At 41.0% G+C, this 19,190-nt stretch overlaps 1 protein-coding gene across 3 annotated transcripts in view; it reads left to right on the forward strand.

Moving 5' to 3' along the window:
* The window catches only part of ARPC2 (actin related protein 2/3 complex subunit 2), a 55,755-nt gene that overhangs the window by 16,991 nt on the left and 19,574 nt on the right, over positions 1–19,190 (forward strand). The window contains exons 2-4 of one of the 3 annotated variants that reach the window (XM_081242919.1): positions 9,135–9,182; positions 9,402–9,483; positions 17,778–17,812. In XM_081242919.1, the coding sequence (XP_081099045.1) occupies positions 9,410–9,483; positions 17,778–17,812 (109 nt within the window). In that variant the 5' untranslated portion in view covers positions 9,135–9,182; positions 9,402–9,409. Of the gene's footprint in view, positions 1–9,077; positions 9,200–9,401; positions 9,484–17,777; positions 17,813–19,190 lie in introns of those variants that run through there. The other 2 variants (XM_081242918.1, XM_081242920.1) reach the window with 2 other exon arrangements.

Raw genomic sequence — 19,190 nt, forward strand, 5'->3', positions numbered from 1 at the left:
GGGGAGCTTGGAAGTGTATCTTTTCCCAGTTGAATCTCTGATTCACAGCCCCAGTCAGCACTTGGATTGAAGTCTGGTGAGATCCTGAGCAGAGGACCCAGTCAAGCTATGCCTGGACTTCTGACCTATAGAAACTGTGAGCTAATAAATGGATGTTATTTTAGGTCGCTAAGTTTCTGATAACTTGTTACTCAGTATAGATAATTAAGGCAGCACCTATTCAATCTATCACCAGAACTTTTTGATTCCTTCACTGAAATAACTCTCAAAAACATCCAATTCTCTCCATCTCCACTACTCCACCCAGAGCAAACTGTCATCATCTCCTACCCAGACAAATAGAATAGCCTCCTGATCTCCCCTGTCGCATTTGCCCCTCCTATTAGAACAGGGCCAAGACATGAAAGCAAGTGAATTCTTTGGCGTTCCTTCAATTCAACATTTATTCAGCAGAAATGAGAGAAATTGTCTATTAATAAAAGTGGTGTGTCTCTCTTTTTATGCCAAAATGAGAGGCTCAATACATGTGATTTTTCTAAAGCAGATAACTTCTTGGGAGGCACATGAAACCACTTAAAATTTAAATAAATCTCTAATTTTCTGTAAATAGCACAACCAATAGCATTATTCATATTTAGACTTTCAGCTGACTATACCTAATGAGAGCTCTTGGCTGACTCATCTCAGGTTTAGAGTTACAGCTTGTATGTGTCTATCACGTTTTTAATTTTGATGAAGAACAATTTATTTTTTCCTTTTGTTGCTTCTGCTTTTAGTGGCAAGTCTAAGAATCCATTGACAAATCTGAGGTCATAAAGATTCTACCCCTGTTTTCTTCTAATAGTTTTATAGTTTTGGCATTTATATTTAGGTTGTTGATCCAGTTTAAATTAATTTTTGTATAAGGAGTGAGGTAAGGGTACAACTTCCTTCTTTTGCATGAGGTTATCCAGTTGTCCCAGTACAATTTGTTAAAGAGAGACTCTTCCTTCCCCCATTTAATGGCCTTGGCACCCTTGTCAAAAGTCAGTTGGCCATAGGTGTTGGGTTTATTGCTGAACTCTCAATTCTATTCCATTGGTCTATATATGTCTGCCTTTATGGCAGTGTCACACTGTTTTGAATGCTGTAGCTTTGTAGTAAGTTTTTTCTTTCTTTTCTTTTTTTCTTTCTTTTCTTTTTTTTTCTTTTTTTTTTTGACCATGCTGCATGGCATGTGGAATCTTGGTTCCACAACCAGGGATCAAACCCATGCCCCCTGCAGTGGAAGCATGGAGTCTTAACCAGTGTACCACCAGGGAAGTCCCACTTTGTAGTAAGTTTTGAAACCAGGAAGTGTGAGTCTCTGATTTTGTTTTGCTTTTTTAAAAACATTGTTTTGGCTATTTAGAGGCCCTTGCAGTTCCCTATAAATTTGAAGATCAGCTTCTCCATTTATGCAAAAAGGCTACTGGAATTTTGTTAGGGATTGCATTGAATCTGTAGGTTGCTTTGGAGAATATTGCCAGCTTAACAACATTAGGTGTTTCAATTCATGAACATGGGATGTCTTTCCACTGATTCAGGTCTTAATTTCTTTTAGCAACATTTTGTAGTTTTTAGTGTACTAGTCTTTCACCTCCTTGGCTATTTTTATTCCTGGGTAATTTATTCTTTTAGATGCTATTGGAAATAAAGCTTTCTTAATTTCCCTTTCAGATTGTTTATTGCTGGTGTATAGAAATGCAACTGATTTCTGTGTGTTGATATTGTTCCCTAAAATTTTGCTGAATTCATTTATTAGCTCTAGCTGGTGTGTGTGTGTGTGTGTGTGTGTGTGTGTATTCTATGGGATCTTCTTTATATAGAATCATGTCATCCACAAATAGAGATAGTTTAGGGAATTCCCTGGTGGTCCAGTGGCTGGGACTTTGCACTTCCACTGCAGGGAGCACAGGTTTAATCCCTGGTCTGGGAACTAAGATCCCGCATGCCGCACAGTGCAGCCAAAACCAAAACAAAACCAAAGCACAAATAGAGATAGTTTAATTCTTGTGTTCCAGTGTGTATGTCTTGTCTTTCTTTTTATTGCCTAATTGCTCTGCTAGGACTTCTGGTACAATGCTAAATAGCAATGGTGAAAGCAGATATCTTTGTCTTGTTCCTGATCTGAGGGGGAAAGCTTTTAGTCTTTCATAACTGTGTATGATGTTAGTTGTGGGTTTTTTCATAAATGTCCATTATTGTGTTAAGGAAATTCCCTTTTGTTCCTAGCTTTCTGAGTATTTTTATCATTAAAAGGTGCTGTATTTTGTCAAATGCCTTTCCTGCATCTATTGAGATGTTCTTTATTCTTTTCCTTCATTCTCTTAATGTTCTGTATCGCATTGATTGATTTTCTTATGTTGAACCACCCTGCATTCTTGGAATAAATTCCACTTAGTTGTGGTATACAATCCTTTTAACGTGCTCTTGGGTTTGGCTTGCTAGCATTTTGTTGAAGATTTTTATATCTATACTCATAAAAGATACTGTTCTGTAATTTGCTTTTCTTGTGGTATCTTTGTCTAGCTTTGGTATCAAGGTAATGCTGGCCTCATAGAATGTGTTAGGAAGTTTTCCTTCCTCTTCTGTTTCTTGGAAGAGTTTGGATAGAGTCAGTATTAATTATTCTTTACATGTTTATCAGAATTCACTAGTGAAGCCACCTGGTCCTGGACATTTCTTTCTTGTGAGGCTTTTGATTATTGATTCCATATCTTTACTTGTTAGAAGTCTGTTGGTATTTGCTATTTCTTCTTGAGTGAGTTTTGGTAATTTGTGCATTTCTAAAAAATTGTTCATTTCATCCAGATTATCTAATTTGTTGGCATACAATTGTTTATAATATTCTTTTATAATCCTTTTCTTTTAGATCTTCATTTTTATTTCTGATTTTAGTTACTTGCATCTTCTCTTTTTTTCTCTTAGTTGAGCTAAAAGTTTGTCAATTTTGTTGGATCATTTTAAAAAAAAAAACTTTTCTTTTGGTTTTATTGGTTCTCTCTATTGTTTTTCTATTCTCCATTTAATTTATGTATGCTCTAAACTTTATCATTTCCTTCCTTTGCTAGCTTTGGGTTTAGTTTGCTCTTCTTTTCCTAGTTTCTTAAGGTATAAAGTTAGGGTGTTGATCTGTAAATATCCCTCTGAGCACTGCTTTCACTGCATCCCATAAGTTCTGGTAAATTATGTTTTCATTTTCATCCATGTCAGAGTATTTTCTAATTTCCCTAGTGATTTCTTCTTTAATGTACTGGTTGTTAAAGAGTGTGTTGCTCAATTTCCATGCATTTGTGAATTTTTCAGTTTTCTTCTGTTACTGATTTCTAGTTTCATTCTCCAGTCGTTGAAGAAAATATTTTGTACGATTTTGATCTTCTAAAATTCATTGAGGTTTTTTTATGGACTAACATATGGTCTGTCCTGGAGAATGTTCCACATACACTTGAGGAGAATGTATTTCTGCTGTTGTTGGATGGGATGTTCTGTACATGTATGTTCGGTTTACTTGATTTATAATGTTCTTCAAGTCCTCTATTTCCTTATTGATCTTCTGTCTAGATATTCAAGCCATTGTTTAAAGTGAGATATTGAAGGCCAACTCCAACTGTTATTGTAGAATTATCTATTTCTCTCTTTAATTCTGTCAGTGTTTGATTCTTATATTTTGGGTGTATATGTTTATAATTATTGTATCTTCTCAATAAATTGATCCTTTTATCAATATACAGCATTCTTCTGTCTCTTGTAACAACTTTTAACTTAAAATCTATTTTGTCTGATGCTAGTATAGCCACCCCAGCTCTCTTGTAGTTACTATTTGCATAGAACATATTTTTCCAATCATTTCAACCTATTTGTGTCTTTGCTTCTAAAGTTTCTTGTAAGCAGCATATAGCTGGATCACAGATTTTTATACATTCTGCCAATCCCCATCTTTTAATAAATTGACCTTATCCGTTTACATTTAAAATGATTACTGATAATAAAAGACTTACTTCTACCATTGTGCTATTTGTTTTCTTTATATCTTAAACTTTTGTCTTTATTTCCTTGAATACACCCTACTTTCGACTGATTTTTCTAGTGTACAGTTTTGATCCCTTCTTAATTTCCTTTTCTATACATTTTTTTAGCTATTATCTTAGTGGTTACCCTGGGGATTACAATTGACATCCTAAATGGATAAAAATCAAGTTTGAATTTATTCCAGCCCCCCAACCCCTGGAGGTAAAGACCTCCAGCCTCTGTCTTTACGACTGAAAGCAGCAAATTTCAGGCTGTTTTAGAACAGTCGCTTTCCCTACTTTGGCCATCAGGGTTCAGCAGGATGAAGGTTCAATCAAGAAGCTGTTGTCTTTATTTAAATGAAGTGTCAGGTCCAGTTTTTTATACTTTGATTTTATCATACTTGAAACTAAAATGCAGAACTATCCAGTTCAGTACTGGATACCAGTATTGCATGTCATGTCAACTATCCTGTTGGATACCAATATTGCATGTCAAAACATGACATCTGGAGACTAAATCCCAGTTCAATGACCAGCCACATGTGTTACTTTGGATACATTCTTTAGCCTATCAGCATCTCAGTTTCATCATCTATAAAATGAATTAATAGTAGTTCCTACTTCTTAGAGTTGTCACAGGAATTCAAAGAGATACATGTAAAGTTCTTAAAACAGCACCTAGCACAGAATGAATCTTCCACCTGAATGTTAGCTATTACTGTGTTTCCAGCTGTCCATCTCTTGGCACTTCCCCTCTCCAGCTCTACCTCTCTTTATCTACCTGGCTAATTCTTATTTTAAAAACAATCAGATGTTTTTTAATATCCATCCACTTAAAGTCTGATAATGCCAAGTGCTAGTAAGGACAAGGAGCAATGAGAACCTTCATACATTGCAAGTGGAAGTATAAATTGGTACAGCTATTTTGGAGAGCAATTTGGCAACATCTGGAAAAGTTAAAGGTGTCCATAATCCACATCTCAACAGTTACAATCCTAGGGGTATACTCTAAAGAAACTTTCACACCTGTACACAGGAAATGTGTACAAGAATGTTCCAAACAGCATTGCTTGTAATAGAAAAAATACTGGAAAGAACTTTAGTGTCCTTCAACAGGAGAATGGATAAATACCTTGGTAATCATAACATATAATCGTACATTGGAATGCTATATCACAGTTAAAACAGGTTCACGTAATGATGGGTAAATCTCAAAAACATATTGCTGGCTAAAAGAAACAAGTTTCAAAAGGAGATGTACAGTATGATACTTATTGACAAAAAGCTTAAAATCATGCAAATTTGCTACACATTGTTTATGGATACATGCATATGTAGTAAAAGTGTAAAAACATGTGTGGGAAGGATAAACACCAAATGCAAGGTGATGGTTATCTTTGAGGAGGAGGTGGGGAAGGAGAAAAAGGAATAGAATTGGGTGGGGTTCACAGGAAGTTTCAACTGTATTTCTTTTTTAAAAAGCTCTGAAGCAAGTTTAATTATAAAATGTTAAGATTCAAGGAAGCTGGGTGGTGGGACAAAGATATTTGTCCAATCAGTCAGAAGTTTAAAAAAACCAAAAGCAAGATGAAGAAAATGGGAAGATTGGTTGAAAATCTGTATAAAGAGCATTCTAGGTCCCCAAGCAGTCAGGTGATTATCCCATTTCCCACCTGACCCATCCCATTTCCACCCCTTCCTCCATCTCCACCAACAGAGATTTATTTTCTATACACTCAAGCCCAGTGAAAGGCAGTGGGGAGGCACAGGGATTATAATGGGATTAAGTGGAAGTGGCCTGGAACTTTAAAAGCATTCTTAAGACTCTGGGAACACTCATAGCCAAGTTTGTAAGCCCCAAGCAACTAGAGGATCCTTCTCTGGAGAAAAGACCTCCCAATATTGACATTTGTGGGCCCTCTATGAAATCTGGCACATCATCAGTGCACCTTAGAGTGAAGTCCATTAATCCAGTGCTTCTCACCACATACTATGCATTTGAATCACCTAGGGATCTTGCTAAGGTACAGATTCTAAATCTGTAGTTTATGGTGGGACCTGAGATTCTGTATTTCCAAAAAGCTTCCAGAGGAAGCCAATGCTGCTAGTCCCTTTTAAGTAGTAAGGTGCTTGTCAACTCATCTTGTCCACACACTTCAGCCTCCACTCAGCTTTTTGGAGTCTCGTCCCTAAATACGAACAGGCTGCTAAAGTAACCAGACTTTTGAGGATGGCCATTAACATAAATGAGAGAGATGAAAAAAAAAAAAAAAAGAAAGAAAAGAAACAGAGAGCAGTTTAGTTTAGTTTTTAGAGAAAAATTAAAAACAAACACACTATAGTATCCTCAGAAAGAAGATATTCCTCTCCATAAAACATATAATATCCTCAGAAAGATAGAAGATATTCCTGTCAATAAAACAAGGATAGAATAATATGGGAAGGGGAGTTGGGGAAAAAAGGTCTTGGGAATTAAAAATAAGAAAACTGAAACTTAAAATGGTTGAAGATAATGACAAGGGAATATCGCAGAAAAATACAACAACAAAAACAAACAAACAATGGGTACAGAGTTTCAGTTTTGCAAGATGAAAAGAGTTTTTGAGATTGGTTGCATTACAATGTCGATAAACTTAACACTACTGAACTGTACACTTAAAAATGATTAAGATGAGAAATTCTATGTTATGTACATTTACCACAATTAAAAATAAAAATAAAACAAACAAACCCAAAGAAACAAAAAATAGAAGAAAAAAATGAAAGGATCAATCCAGAAATCTAACTTCTAAATAATAGGCATTCCAGAAAGAGAACAAAAAAAAGTGGAGGAGAAGAAATTATCAAGTAAATAATCAAAGAAAATTTCCTCCAAAACTGAAGTATATGAGTTTCCACTCTGTATGAGTGCTCAGTACAAAAAAATTAAGAGTCACAGCAAAGCACATCATTATAAAATTTCCAACCAACAGCCTAAAGAGAAAATCCCAATGCTTCCAGAGATGGAGAAGATGTAACATACAAAGGATCAGGAATATGAACAGGAATCAGACTTTTTACAACAGCAACCCTGGAAGGTAAAAGAAAATGAATAATACCCTCAAAATTATGATGGAAAATTATTTTCAAACTTGAATTCAATAACCAGCCCAACTATAAATTCAACTACAAATCAAGTATTAGAATAAAATTAAGACATTTTAAAATATGCAAAGATCCCAACAACATATCCCCTATCTCTCTTCCTTACAAGGTTACTAAAGGAGGTGCTTTAGCAAAACAAAGAAGTAAACTAAGAAAGAAGGCATGGGATCCATGAAATGGGCAAAACCAGCCCATGACAGCAACGAAGGAAAATCCCAGAATGACAACTGTATAGCAAGTCTAGAGATCAGTCAGCCCAGATTGAAACAAGAGGAAGGAGGCTCTGGGACAAAGACTCTAGAGAAAAAAATGGAACTTATGCATTTGAGTATATGGAAAATATTGCTAGACTTTTGGACAGAGTCTTGGAGCACTTGCAGGGGTGGGGGCAGCCAACTGTAGATAATATAGAAAATTGACAAGTGAGGAAAAAAAGGCAATAATTAACTAAGAAAAATGGAGGGCTGTATAAACTAGAAGGCATGGCTGTACTACCTTTATTGGCTCATTAGTAAACAGTATTCGCAAACATAATTTAAATGCTGATTATTGGTTTAACTAAAAATAGTTATATAAATGTGGAGGTGGAGAACAGAAGTGATACTCATTCATGTTCTTATCTATCACGGCAGGAAGTCAACAAATAACCCTTAAAATTAACAAATCAAGAATTAGTAGTATACACATTTATTTAGATACATGGATCTAATCTGTATGAATACCTAAAGGAGTTTGAGGCTATTGCCTCTAAAAAGTAGGCCAGAGAACTGCTTTTTTCATTACAAGCCTTCTAGTATATGTATATATATTTTAAACTATGTATGCGTATTATTTTAGTTCAATAAACAACGTTAAAATGTTAGCATATAATTTGGGGGTATCCGCAATGTCTCGAAGTTTATCCATGGCCGGTAAATAAAGAAATCCGTTTTGAGGGGCTCTCTGGGCCTCGATGACAAGAGCTAGTTTTTTGCTCATTTTCTGCATTCCCCCTCCCCCGCTTTCCTGGGAGCACTTAGCATAAAATAAATTAATACATGTAAAAAGAACTCAAATTTGTCAGATTCTCCCTGGAGAAGAAAAAATACAAAACAAGACACACAGGCAGAAGGTACAGACGCAGCACAAAAATGAGTTCATTTCCCGCGTGCAGTTGAGTAAAGAAAGTATGTCTCTGGCAGAGGTACTGGAAGGTAAGGGTTTCAGAGGCAGAGAAAATCATGTTCGGGGCACCTTGGAGGCAGCTCCAGGCAGAGAAATGGAGGCATGACAGGAAACCAGGTAGGCTTATTCACTTCGGTGACTTCTCATTCCTTTCCTTCACTTGCCCTTTTAACACTCTGTAGTTACATAAATTGAGTCTGTAGTCCGTTTCCTTTACCAGACTATGAGCTCCACGAGGGGGGGGACCTCATCTGTTTCACGCGCCACTGTATCCCCAGCGCAGAGCAGGAGCCCATTAAGCATCTGTGGAAGAAATGAATGCAAGATGGTGCCGCCGGACAGCCATTAGTGTGGCATGAGGAAGGGTCACACCGACAGCAAACAAGCTGAGAGCAAAAAAGCCGGCGGGGAGATGACAAGGGCGAGCTTCTTGTAGGGTCTCTGAAATTACAAGACGGGAAGAGTGGAAGTAAACCTTTGGGGAGTGCGGGAGGGAGACGCCGGACGGTGAGGCAGGCCTCGGGGAAAGACAGCAGGCTAGGAAACTACCTACAGCCAATTCGAGCGTCTATGGGAAAGTGGAGCTGGAACTAGCGGCACCGCACATGCGCATGCGCGGCCTCCGCGGCCTCCGCCCTCGCCCGGCGCGCCTGCGTGCGCGTGCACGAGGGGTCGGAGCGGAAATGGCGCCGCGGGGCCGCGCGTCCGGGCGGCGAGCGGAAGTGGGTGTGAGAGCGGAAGTGGCCGGCTAGAGCCGGGGGCTGGGCGGGGACCGGGCTCGTCGGTGAGGCGGCAGCGGCGGCGGCGGCGGCTTGGCAGGCGGGTTCAGGCTTCGGGGGCCAGGTCGGTCGGGTGGGTGGGTAGGTGTCTCCACAGTCAGTGCGTGCGCGGGCCAGCGCGCGCGTGTTCCCTTACCCCTACCCCGATCCCTTTCCCCTTCTCCCCTAACCTCCTACCCCACCCAGCTCCCCTCCTCAGGGGGCAGCAGGGCCGCTCCCTCCGTCCTTTCCTCCCTTACCCACCCTCACCCGCCCTTGTTTCTCCTTCCCCTGCCCGGGGCAGCCGCCGCCATGATCCTGCTGGAGGTGAACAACCGCATCATCGAGGAGACGCTCGCGCTCAAGTTCGAGAACGCGGCCGCCGGGTGAGCGCGCACTGGGGGCCGGGGGCTGGTGGGTGGCGGGGGAGGCAGAGTTGACCACTGCTAATCGTTCAGCCCCCCAGACATGGAGGAGGGAGGTGGGAGACCTGGCAGGGTGTGGGGACTGCCCAGGCGGTGTAGACGTGGGCGGTGATTGGGCGCGGTGGGGTGAGGGGCAGAGATGCGTGGGGAGAGGCTCAGAGGAGGGATGCGGAAGCAGTGAGTGGACAGGAGAGCGCGTGCCAAAGTGCAGGAGACCTGTGGGACGTGAGGGTAGCTTGGGCCAGAACTCTCGCTGGAGAATCCCATTGCCCGCTGGAGCGAGCAGGGGACCACTTCCCTCTGTATTCCCCGTCATTGTTCAGAACCCGGAGAGAGCCCATTTGGGATTGTGTTGGAAGGAGTTTTCAGGAATTCCCAGGACTGGAAGAGGAAAAAAGATGCAGGCCCAGATCACCACCAGTCTCTCCCCACCCCCACCCTCGTCTAAGGGACCGGGAGGGAAGACTGAAGGCAGGCCCAGCCTTGCAGCCGGAAAACCCGATGATCTCTCTAGTTTACCTTCCCTGAACCCAGCTGTGAGAGACACTGGCCGTTTTGTTACATTTCTCAAGCAAAGTTAGCCGTCCCCCACATCCACAGCCCTTCCTTATCGCTCTTCTGAGGTTCTAATAATCCTTTCCCCACCCGCTGTCCTCTATCTGGTTGTTTATCTTTTAAATTCTTATACCATACCCCTGGTCTGTGATTTCTTCTGCAGTAATTCTGGCCTAGATACACAGTTAGAAGCCTGCAGAGTCTATTAAGTTCTTAGATGAAACCTGTTTTTAACCATTGGCTTTTTTAAAAGTGGGCTTTAGGACATGTTTCAAAGGCACCCTTCTCTGTCAAACACGAGAATCAGTAGAAGACAAACTCTTCCCCCAAAGCTGCTTTGCTTTTCTAATATATTTAAACCAAGGAGTTGATCTTAGCTTCTAATTTTTGGTGGCCTGTGGCCAGTCCCTTTGCCTCATTTCCCCATCCGTGAGGATGGGGCTTCACATCTTGCTTACACAGTTGAAATAAGTGCAAACCGTTTCTGGTGAACTGGGAACTAATAATAAGAGAGCAAGTGCTTGGAGAGTCACAGATGGAAGAGGATTGGTGGAGGGGAAATTCTAAGTGGACATAATGAACTTGTGGCTTGGAGGCATTAAAAAAAATACTTATAACCCACTGCTTAAATTGAACATATTGTCTCCTATCTCTTTTATAAGGCCACAGATTTTATCTGTAAAACAAAGCACAACGTTTCTTGAAGTAACACAGTGAGCAGTAGCTACTGTTTCCTGCCAGGGACTGCAGTTGCTTATATTTTAGGCTAACTTGCTTCGTGTCTTCAACCTCACTTACCAGTTGCTTTGCATTTTAAATGTTCAAACGAATCAGCTTAGTGGCTTATTTGGGGTGATTGCTCTGTCCTTTTTGAGCAGTGTAGCACATAGGAGGAAGTTAAATTGACTTCTGCATTTTCACAGTTGATCTCAAGTGAATTCTCAAGTTTAGGCTAGCAAAAAATGAGACCTGGGTGGTTATAAGCTGATCTACAAGATAAATGCCTGTGCATTTCAAGTAGAAGCATGCCTTGTAGTGTAGGAGTCCCTTCACACCTACTTGTTTGTTAATAACTTGTGATTCTGAAATGTAGCCCATTACGCAGAGCTTCAGCTCTTCTGCTTTTAGAACATGACTCTTAAAAAGAGCTACTAACCATTTCAGTGGGAGTAAAGTAGGCACTCAAGTCTGGAAGGCCTAAGTTAGAACTTCTGGGACTTTTTTTTACAAAGTATATGTTGTAGCAATGTTGAATATTGGGGCAGGGCAGCAAGTTTTGGCTTTTATTCTGGCCCATCTTCCCTTTGAGGTGTGTCTTTAAGTAAGTGGGCTCAAAACGTATTCTGCTGCAAAGCACTTTGAAAATCTTTGAAAAAAGACTATGATATTCAGCCGAGGAGGTAGGGCTTTCCTGGGATTGCAAATGTAACACCTAGCAGAAGCCTGTTTCTAGACGGAGTGTGAATTTCCAGGCATACCAGTACGGTGAAGCAGCAGTACAGTAGTTAAGAATTTATCAAGGTGCATGCCTAGCCAGGACTTCCAGAGAAGCGCAACTAGTGTGATCATCATAGACGTCTGTAGAGTTCTCCCAGTGCTCAGCACCAGGAAGGAACAGGAAGGGGGGACCTTTCTGAGGGTATTGGCAAAGTGACAGAGGACCAAAGGGGTGACACGTGTTGGGATGGAGATCAGAGAAAGATTAAAGAAAGGCAGTAGTGCTATGGAGAAACCCTGGAGATTTGAAAGGCTTGGCCCTTGTGGGAACATGCTGGGAGAGGTCAGCTCCACCCTGCTTTACACTTCTCAACAAACCAGTTGGGGAAATTAGGTTCTGAGCAGCCTTCCCCAGAGTGAATCTTCCATCTCCACAATGTCCAATAATGATAGCCAGTAACTACATGTGGCTAGTTAAGTTTAAATAAAAATTAATTAAAGCGAATTAAAATTAAGCTTCTCAGTCACACTAGCCACGGTTCTAGGGCTGAGTTGCCGCATGTGGTTAGGAGCAGCAGTATTTGGGTAGCAGAGATGTAGAACATTTCCATTATTGCAGAAAGGTATCATTTGGAAATGCAGCACTGTTCCAGCTACTAAGAACATAAGCATGAGATAGTCTTAAAAATAGTTCTGTCGTATATACTTCAGGATACAGTTAGAGTAATTTTCCTTTTGAAGTTGATCTTATTTTAAATGCCTCTCAGAGCATGGTAATGGATTTATGGCGGGTCCTTCTCTATGGGCCTCTCATAGTGTACCCATGCCAGAGTAAATTGCAGCCTCGAACCATTGCCCAGCCTCCTTACCTGTGGGCTGTGAGCACTGAAGGGTGTTGTACAGTATGAAACAGAAAAGAATGATGCCTCTCATATCATCCTGCTGGGTCTTCTTGCCTGTGACATCCTACTAAAAGTCTAAATTTCCTTCGAATAAAGCAATTCTGTCATCTAAATTGTTTAAGAATACATTTAGGGACTTCCCTGGTGGCACAGTGGTTAAGAATCCGCCTGCCAATGCAGGGAACGCGGGTTCGAGCCCTGGTCCGGGAAGATCCCACATGCCGCGGAGCAACTAAGCCCGTGTGCCACAACTACTGAGCCTGTGTGCCACAACTACTGAAGCCCGCGTGCCTAGAGCCTGTGCTCCGCAGCAAGAGAAGCCACCACAGTGAGAAGCCCGCGCACCGCAACAGAGTAGCCCCCACTCGCTGCAATTAGAGAAAGCCCACGTGCAGCAGTGAAGACCCAACACAGCCAAAAATAAATAAACTAAAAAAAAAAAAAAGAATACATTTGGTCATGACACCCTTTTAATTTGGAGGCAGTTCCGACAAAGCCTAAGATTCATTCCAAACGATTTACCGTTTTTTTTTTTTCCTACCGCCCTACTGGGAAGGTGGCTTATTGGAATGATTTCTGTATCCTCACAGAATGATAGTTATTGGTAAATTGTCTTCCCAACAGCCTCCAAACTAAGAGACTGTGACTGATTAAGAAGCTATTTTGAACACTGCAGATAACCTCATGTGCAGATCTTGTCAACAGCATTTTGTTTTTGTTTTTGTTTTTTTTAATCATTTAGGAAGTCTTACCCAGGCCCCCAATTAAAGCAGAAGTAATCTGGCAAATTAATTTAATTCTTTTGTTAGTATATACACACCAAGAACCTTTACGGCCTCAGAAGCTAGGGTTGTCAGCTTAGCTAGAGTCCAAAATTGAGGAAATGCTGTCAGATGCAAATTGCTGTTGATTTTAAGTGCATGCTGGCTTCTTGCCACAGCTGTGCATATTGTGGGGAGCTGTGGTTCTGTGAGGGGGAGTGAAGCTTAGTAAGCAGGCTGTGCCAGTTGGGGTGGGTGAGGACTGTGGGAGGAGAAATTTGAGAAAGGAATAAATTAAATCTTGCTGATACCTTGTTCTCATTCCCAAATATGCTGCATATGTCCTCAGAGAGACATAACTGGTTTGAAGTGATTTGGAATTAGGACATTGTTTAAGCATTTAGAAGAAATTGGATGTAGTGGCTGACTTGCTGAGACGATCTAGTTGGTCTTTTTACAGGTCACGGTAGTTACACACTGCTGCCCACCCTCTGGCTGCCTTGGGACCACTTTGGGCATAAAGCCCCAGAGCTGCACTCCTTACATGTGTACCAAACCTGTGACTCCTTAGGGGCAGGGCCTATGGTTTCATCATCTTTGTTTTCCCAGCATTCTCACTGTGTGTATAGTCAGCTTAATAAGTGTTTTCTTGAAGCAATGGATGAAGCCAGATAGAATGGTTGTTAGTTTCTTTAGCAGTTTATCACTTTTCTGACATTGTGTGAATGAGCTTTTAGACCCTCTTTGTTCTCCTTATTTTGAGATGTGGCTTAACAGAGAGTAGGACCACCCACCTCTTACCTAGCATGATCCATTTTTCTAGGCTTTGCTCAAAAAGGAGGATGGGAGCCTTAGAGAGGACTTAAAGGAGAGTAATCAAGAACTTTATGGTGAGATGATGAGCCAGAATTCAATAATTCCTCTAATTCAGCTTATGGAAGGGATAACGAGAAGAGGGACATAAATGCACGACGGGGAACTGGATGCATTCGGGAGTAAAAACTCCAAAACCCTTAGTGAGGAAAGAGGATTGGACAATAACAGTTGCCAGGAGTTCTTTATTGACTGATTAGTGACATTCTAGAAGCTTCCTTAGAAAAAGGAGAAAAGGAAATTTTTTTCTAAAGGATTTTAAGAATGGCTCTTGAAACCCATCTGAATGAATTGAATATGTTTTAGTGTCTTGTACTCTGTCCAGTCAGTAACCCTGAGGGCTTATCCAGGGCACTTTATTCTAGGATTCCAGACATTACGACAGTCTGACAGCTATATGGTTCCGTTTCTCCTTGTTGAGCTGACCAATTCCTGATACTGGGAGTTAACACAATCCCAAAACCTCTCTCGACCATGACTCCAAAGTCTGATCTCCTCTGATTCTACCTAGAAGAAAAACTAATTCATTGATCACCTTCTATGAACCAGGCACTTTACTATAAGCTTTAACGTGGTTTTGTTCCATTTCAGAGTGTGCCTGGGTGACAGACAGCAGTTCCAGTAATACAGTTGACAAAACTGGGGCTCTTGGGAGTTGGAGAGGGAGTAGACATATGTATTAAGCATTGTACAGGCACCCTTCCCTGGTGATTCCTGGTATGTCACACACAGAACATGACCATACCTGTGGTACATCTGGGTAAATGGTCTAGCCCAGAGATCCTGCCTCTGAGCTGCCCTGAGGGCTGTGGGGATCATTATCTCAGCATATCTCTAACTTAGTCACAAGACCCTGATTGGGAAACTTTGCTGTCCACATAGCATCTCGGTTAGTCTTCACAACAACCTTGTGTGGTAGATGCTTTTAATCTCCGTTTTCTAGAAAAGGAATTTTAGGCTCGCAGACATTTGAGTAAACTCACCCCCAGCATCTGAAACTTTAGCAGACAGTGGAACAGAAGGTATCTTAACGATTTACGCTTTTGGCCTATTAAATGGTACACTTTCTCCCAGACCAATCTTATTCCCCTCTAGCTCCATGATTTTAAACCACAAAAGTAAATAAGAAACACCTGGTCTTGGAATTGAGTCATGGCCCTGTCGTGGTGTATTTCCCGCTCTGTGCAGTCTCCATGTTGGGGCACAGAGTTCTCAGACCTCTGACTCCCAGCTGACGCCTCAGGAGGACTCCTTTGGCCCAGTGCTCTCCTCAGCAGCCTGCCTCTCTCCTCTACAACTTCTATGCAGCCATAAATAGTAAGCTAAAATATTAATGGCAATGATTTGACAAATATTCCCAAGTCAGGCAGCAAACCACATAGTATAGATGTTAGAGACTTCTCCCAGTGGGGAGCTGTGCTCAGGGAACTTTACGGCCTAGAGAAATGCAGAATTTCAGAGTCAAAATGTTGGAACCCTAAGGTTTTTTATCTGTACTTGATTTTTCTCGGTCTGTTGATGAAGTGAGAAAGTGAGGAACTCAGTCCTTCCTTGGCTGAATTAAAGCCTAAAGGTTAAGAAAAACAAACAAACAAAAAAAAGACCGGCCGCCTACTAAGTGATACAATGTGGCCTTTTATAAGCCTCCACCCTGCCTCTTTGGCACAGCCAGCCTTCCTCTGGAAAATGTGCTTCAGTGCTTCCTCCCGTTGTGCAGCCTCTTAATATTTCACTCAAGCCAGCCGTAGATTAACGTGTCTACTTCTTCCTTGGCTCCTGTTTTCTAGAAGTGAAAAATGGTGGTTGGCCATTCATTGCCTTAGTCTCCAGGCTACAGTTTCAAATGAAAGATCAGAAACAACTTAAATTTTTATACAGTTCTTTTCATCATATTCCGAACTCTCTGCTTGTCCGTAAACCCACTTGATGCTTCGATTCTCAGACACCCAAAATACTTTTTCTAAGTCACATATGGATGGCTCTGAAGAAGCAAGAGTGGAACTTTGTATGTGATTTGTATAGGCTGATTTTACAACAGGGCTAGCATATGCTTAGGAGAGGCCAGTTTCCTTGAAAGGCATTGTTTAGCTCTGCTGCAGCTTTTTAACAGTCATAAACCACGTTATCTATTCCATTATTTCCCAGCAACTCTGGAGGGTAACTCAGTCTTTGTTCCTTTTACAGGTGAGGGAGCGGAGATAGTAAAAGAGATACGCACTTGATCGTGAGGTCTTGAGCAAGCTAGGCAAGAATAAATATGAAAATGTGCATATCTTGTCTGCTGGCCCATAAAACAAAGTGGCATCATTTGAGTTTTAGGGTGTTAGCTGATAAAACTGTAGAGTCTTTATTCGTTTCCTACGAATGAGGAGAAGTGAGGAAAGCATGTAAAGTAGCTTTTCACTGGAGGTTAATTGACTGTTATTGTTTATAGCTAGGATATATGTCATGCTTTCTAGGTAATAACTCAACAGCATTTATCAAATAGAAGTCCATATTCCAGGCTCATCTGGGAATCGTCTTTGCCTTCCAGGATAAGTTCTTCTGTGTCTGTTCTCTTGTTTTATCTTTAGCAGTTGTGAGAGGTAGGTAGGCTCATTTGTGTTCTCCCATTTCATAGATGAGTAGGCAAGAAAATGAAGGCGTGTAGTGTTAATTTGTCTGAAAACATGGTCCTGAAGAAAAGGCTAAAGTTGGAAAACAGGTGTCTTAACTGTTCTCAGTGATTTCGCAGTGTCATTTTGTGCTACACTTTATGGAAGTACACACTGGAATTTAAAAACAAAACCAAAAAATCTAGGGTGGAATCAAAGAGGGCTTCACTAAGGAGAGTGGTGAGTACTTCGGTCATGTAAGGGAGAGGGAAAGATGTGTAGGAAGACTAACAGATTGTCTTTGAGATGGAATAGAACTGTATCGTTTATGGCCTGAAATCATCCTTTCACTTTAAGTAAATGTAAACCATTCTATGCTCTGTTTAGCAGTTTTCCTGCTGAGTGTGTGTGCTACCTCCACTGAGTATGTCCCGTGGGGGAGGGATTGACCAAAAGAGGGCATTTTGTGGGTCACGTATACAAACGTGTCTATCGTGGTCTTTTTTTTTTTTTTTTTGTGGTACGTGGGCCTCTCACTGTTGTGGCCTCTCCCGTTGCGGAGCACAGGCTCCGGATGCGCAGGCTCAGCAGCCATGGCTCACGGGCCCAGCCACTCCGTGGCATGTGGGATCTTCCCGGACCGGGGCACGAACCCGTGTCTCCTGCATCGGCAGGCGGACTCTCAACCACTGCGCCACCAGGGAAGCCCATATCGTGGTCTTAAGGAGTTGAGAATTGAAGGTGAGCACAACCACAGCAGAGATTCCAGCTGCAAAACAAAAGCTTTATCTGTCCTGCTTCCTTTTTTCAGTCCTCCACCCTAAATAACTCCAGAGGTTTAGATGCATGAGAAAATGAATTGTGTACCTGGATCAATAGTAAGTATAAGATTTTTACAGGATGGTCCGATCTTAAATAAAGCTCAGGAGCCTTTTGCAAGTCCCCTTGAGGCAAGCAGCAATATAGTTATATTGTTTTTTGGCTGCACCATGCGGCACGCAGAATCTTAGTTCCCTGACCAGGGATCGAACTCGTGCCCCGTGCATTGGAAGAGCGGCGTCTTAACCACTGGACCACCAGGGAAGCCCCAGCAATATAGTTATCTTAACTAAAGGACTTGTTTTGTTTTGCAGAAACAAACCAGAAGCTGTAGAAGTAACATTTGCAGGTAAGTGCCTTTATCTCACCTACTAAGAAGAAGGCACAATATAAAAAATAGAAAATAAAATTCTTCCTAAAATAAGCTTTTTAGGGCTACTATCTTGTCTTTGTGTGTGTGTGTGTGGTCTTTATTTTAGGTGATTATTCCATGGATTTAGTGAGCCATATAAAGTTGCCTACTGATATCTTAGAAGTTTGGGTTTAATTTTGTGGTACAAACTAAGGTTTTTTAAATTTGGAAATATTATGTTATTATCTTTAACCATCATCTTAGTTCGCCTAGCACTAGAGGAGTGGGGAATCACAAAAGTGCTAAGAGACCTGTTCCACAAGTCACAGAGAGATGTTACTGCTTTCTTTTCCTAGAAAGAATTAGGTATTGATACTACTCGCTTGCTGCGTGAACTTTGAGGAGTTGGATAGTCATGCTCTGTAGAAATGAGGGTACTTGGCTAGATGATCTTGGAACACTTTTTGCAGCTCTGAAGTGCTGTGACTTGGAGGCCAGGCACCAACCCCTTCCCCTCATACTAACTAGCAATGCCAGGTCTCCCTAAAGTAATTACATTCAGCACCTGGTTTCAAGAACTACAAGAGAGGGGAGGCCTGTGGAGTACAGAAACTTAAGGGATAACCAAATGCAGTGTGTGGGCTTGTTTGGATCCTAATTCAAATAAGACAAAAAAAAATTTTTTTTTGAAGCTGAAGTCGTCTTTATTGACAGAATCAACAGAACATGCGTGGCAGAGTTGGCCACAACGTCCCAACACAGCACATTCTGACATTCAAATTAGACTTATTTAAATGTGGCTCCTTTTGATTCCTTCAGCTTGGTGCTATGATGATTATCTGTGCACAGGGATTCTGTATTGAAACAACCTCATTAACATCACCACTGTCACTCAGTTTTGGGAGACTAACAGCTTGGTCCAAATTTTAAAAAAGGTAATAGGTTAAAAGACAAAAAAAAAAAGTCAGCTAAGCTATCAGGCCTAATCAAGAATGGCTTAATATTATTCATTCTATTCTTTGAACATTTTACATAAGTAAGACAACAATATTTTTTTTTAATTCTTGAGACAATATTTCAGTGCTTGACTGGATATTTGATATTAATAAATTGTTTTTTTTAATTTAGGCATGACAGTGGAATTAGGGTTTTTTTTTTTTCAACTGTCTTCTTTACCTTTTAGAGGTGTATTCTGAAATATTTATGGATGAAGTGACGTGTGCGATTTGCTTCAGAATAAATCATTGGGAAGGGGTGTGTCTAAGTGAAACAAGATTGGCCATATGTTGATAATTGTTGAAGCCATGAGGAGAATAGGGGTTTGTTATACGTTATATTTTATACGTTTAAAATACATCACAATAAAGATTTTTTT

The sequence above is a fragment of the Mesoplodon bidens genome, assembly GCF_964165515.1.
Source record: "Mesoplodon bidens genome assembly, chromosome: 8".
NCBI classification, from domain to species: Eukaryota; Metazoa; Chordata; class Mammalia; order Artiodactyla; family Ziphiidae; genus Mesoplodon; species Mesoplodon bidens.